Source organism: Etheostoma spectabile, chromosome 3 (assembly GCF_008692095.1).
Source record: "Etheostoma spectabile isolate EspeVRDwgs_2016 chromosome 3, UIUC_Espe_1.0, whole genome shotgun sequence".
Lineage (NCBI taxonomy): Eukaryota > Metazoa > Chordata > Actinopteri > Perciformes > Percidae > Etheostoma > Etheostoma spectabile.
This window is the reverse complement of record NC_045735.1, coordinates 2,288,830-2,291,205: the sequence shown is the minus strand read 5'-3', so window position 1 is coordinate 2,291,205 and position 2,376 is coordinate 2,288,830. Positions and strand designations below refer to the sequence as shown.

The 2,376-nt window shown below is 42.1% G+C and overlaps 1 protein-coding gene across 1 annotated transcript in view; it reads right to left on the bottom strand.

The window, feature by feature from the left end:
• The window catches only part of gipr (gastric inhibitory polypeptide receptor), a gene marked incomplete in the record, with an annotated part of 24,750 nt that overhangs the window by 18,387 nt on the left and 3,987 nt on the right, over positions 1-2,376 (bottom strand). Inside the window, 4 exon segments of the mRNA XM_032512114.1 lie at positions 31-152; positions 229-336; positions 440-536; positions 698-850. Of these exon segments, the coding sequence (XP_032368005.1) occupies positions 31-152; positions 229-336; positions 440-536; positions 698-748 (378 nt within the window).

Below are 2,376 nucleotides of genomic sequence, written 5' to 3'. Positions count from 1 at the left end.
GTGTGTGTGTGTGTGTGTGTGTGTGTGTACCTGAGCTTCCTGTTGGCTGTTGTCATTGTTGCACTGAGAAGGATCCCTCCAGGTGTGACTGGAGTTGCTGGTCTTCCACTGACCATCAGGACCACATTCCCGCAACACAAAGCCATTACGCACTGCACAGACACACGGCAGCGGATTAACTACACAGCCTTGACCACATACAATAGGTGTGTGTGTGTGTATTCCTACCTTGGTTGTACCAGGGCAGGTACCAGGGACAGGGCACTTTGACTGTAGAGTTTGGTTTCCCATCTGACCAGCAGGCGTACATGTCAAACATACGACCGCAAAACACTCCTGAGGAGAGGAGGGGAAAGGAGGTTACTTGCCCATTTAGTAATGTGTATTATAAAGGTGTGTGTGTTATTTTCCTTCATTTCTAAAAACATGTGCATGTTACCTTTGGGTCTGGGTTCTGTACTCATCTGGAGCAGACATTCCTTCCTGTAGCGGTTCCATTCCTCAATTGTATCCTTCACAGTCCTCCCTGACACACACTTCACACATACAAACGAGAAACCCACACTTTAAGTAAATATTGGTCATTGCTTTATTTGAAGGAATTTGCACTTTGATTATATTTACTTATTTGCACTGAGATATAGTCTGTTTTTGCTTTGTACTTTTCATCATTCTATCTATCTGCCTAGACACATACCAGAGTCCTGTGGAGGAGGACGAGGATGAGGAGTGTGTCAGAGGCCTTCATCACGCAGAGGTGTGCCAAGGTGGCCGCCGGGAGATCATCTCAGAGCTTTACAAGACTCCACAACGTCACTGGGGGGTCATCAGACGTCATATAAAAGAAAACCTGAGATGGGGTAAGGAAAAAAAAAAGAAATCACTGTTGGTAATATCTGGTTTACATCCATAAATGTAGTGTGTGACAGCAGTGTACGAGGAATAAAAAAACAATAACCTGCAACTGATTTGGCCGCAACTAACGATTATTTTCATTGTCGATTAATCTATTGATTTATTTTCTCGATTTATCAATTAGTTGTTTGGTGATTATTTAAAAGTTGTGTAATAGCAACTAGGCTATTTGATTAATCAGTTAATCTCTTGCAGCTCTACAAAGTAGAATTCCCACTTCACATTCAAGCCATAGACTCAAGACTATGTGGCTTTAAGGTAGACACGTTGTAATCATTCAGGAAAGAAGAAGACAAATCCACACATTTCCCTTGAATTATTACATCTTATACTGCAACAGTGGTTTTGGTCAACACCTGGTGATGAACTTGGAAATGTCTGAATTCATAAACTGATGATGAGCAATTAGTGTTGGTCACTGTGGGGTTAGAACAATGAACATATGGGGCCAATATTATATGGGTAAATTCCTTTGGACATATTGACGGTTGGCTGTGTCCCATCTGTGTCCCAATCCGTAGATGTACAGACATCCGTAAATGTGTTACGGTTGCAGAGTAGGTGCACTTTCCAGCCATCAAAGCACACAGAGGAAGGAACGTAAAAGACTGCAAAATAATCCCATCTCCAATCCCTAGTCAATACTGGCAATGTAACTGGCCAGGAAGACTGTGGGCTGGCGTGTGACGAGCAAAGCCTGCTGTGGTGCGAGGATGGAGAACGAGAGAGGTGAGAGCAAAAAGAAAGAAAGAAAAGATTGCATTTTTTCAAAAAAGAGGATTCATTAGACTTAAACATTGTTACGCCCCATTTAAATCCACTTGTCCTAACTAACCATTCATTAAACCAGCCATATACAGTACATACTGAATCCGACTTTGACTCTAACAGGATAGTCACCGGGCTGGATGTGCCTGTCTGCCTTAGCTGTGTGTATTCCTGCAGCCACACTCTAAACCCACTCAGGGTTTATTTTTTACCTGTTCACTAGATGCCTTCAGACTTTCTTTCTAGCCCTGCGGTTTAAAATCGGCCCTTTTTTAAAACGTTTGTTGCCAGTTTGTCAAATTTGTCATGTGCCTCATGACACTGCTTTCTAGCATTATTCTGTTACCTGTCTGTTATACTGTATGCGTTCAGGTCCTTTCCTTGTTGCTTGTATCCAACGGCTATGGCAGTATATTATTAAATGGTGTAACAAGCTTGATTTCCACAAGAAACACCCAGAGACAACATATAGTTCCATTATACTACGGAGAGGTTTTAGTTCTTGTCGTCATGGCTGACAGATTTTACAGTGAATACATTGATAGCAATGTAGCCTCAATCCGCAGGAAGTAACAAATTGAAACTTAATGGTCCCATGGCATGAAAATTTCACTTTATGAGGTTTTTTAACATATATATGAGTTCCCCCATCCTGGCTATGGTCCCCCAGTGGCTAGAAATGGCGATAGGTGT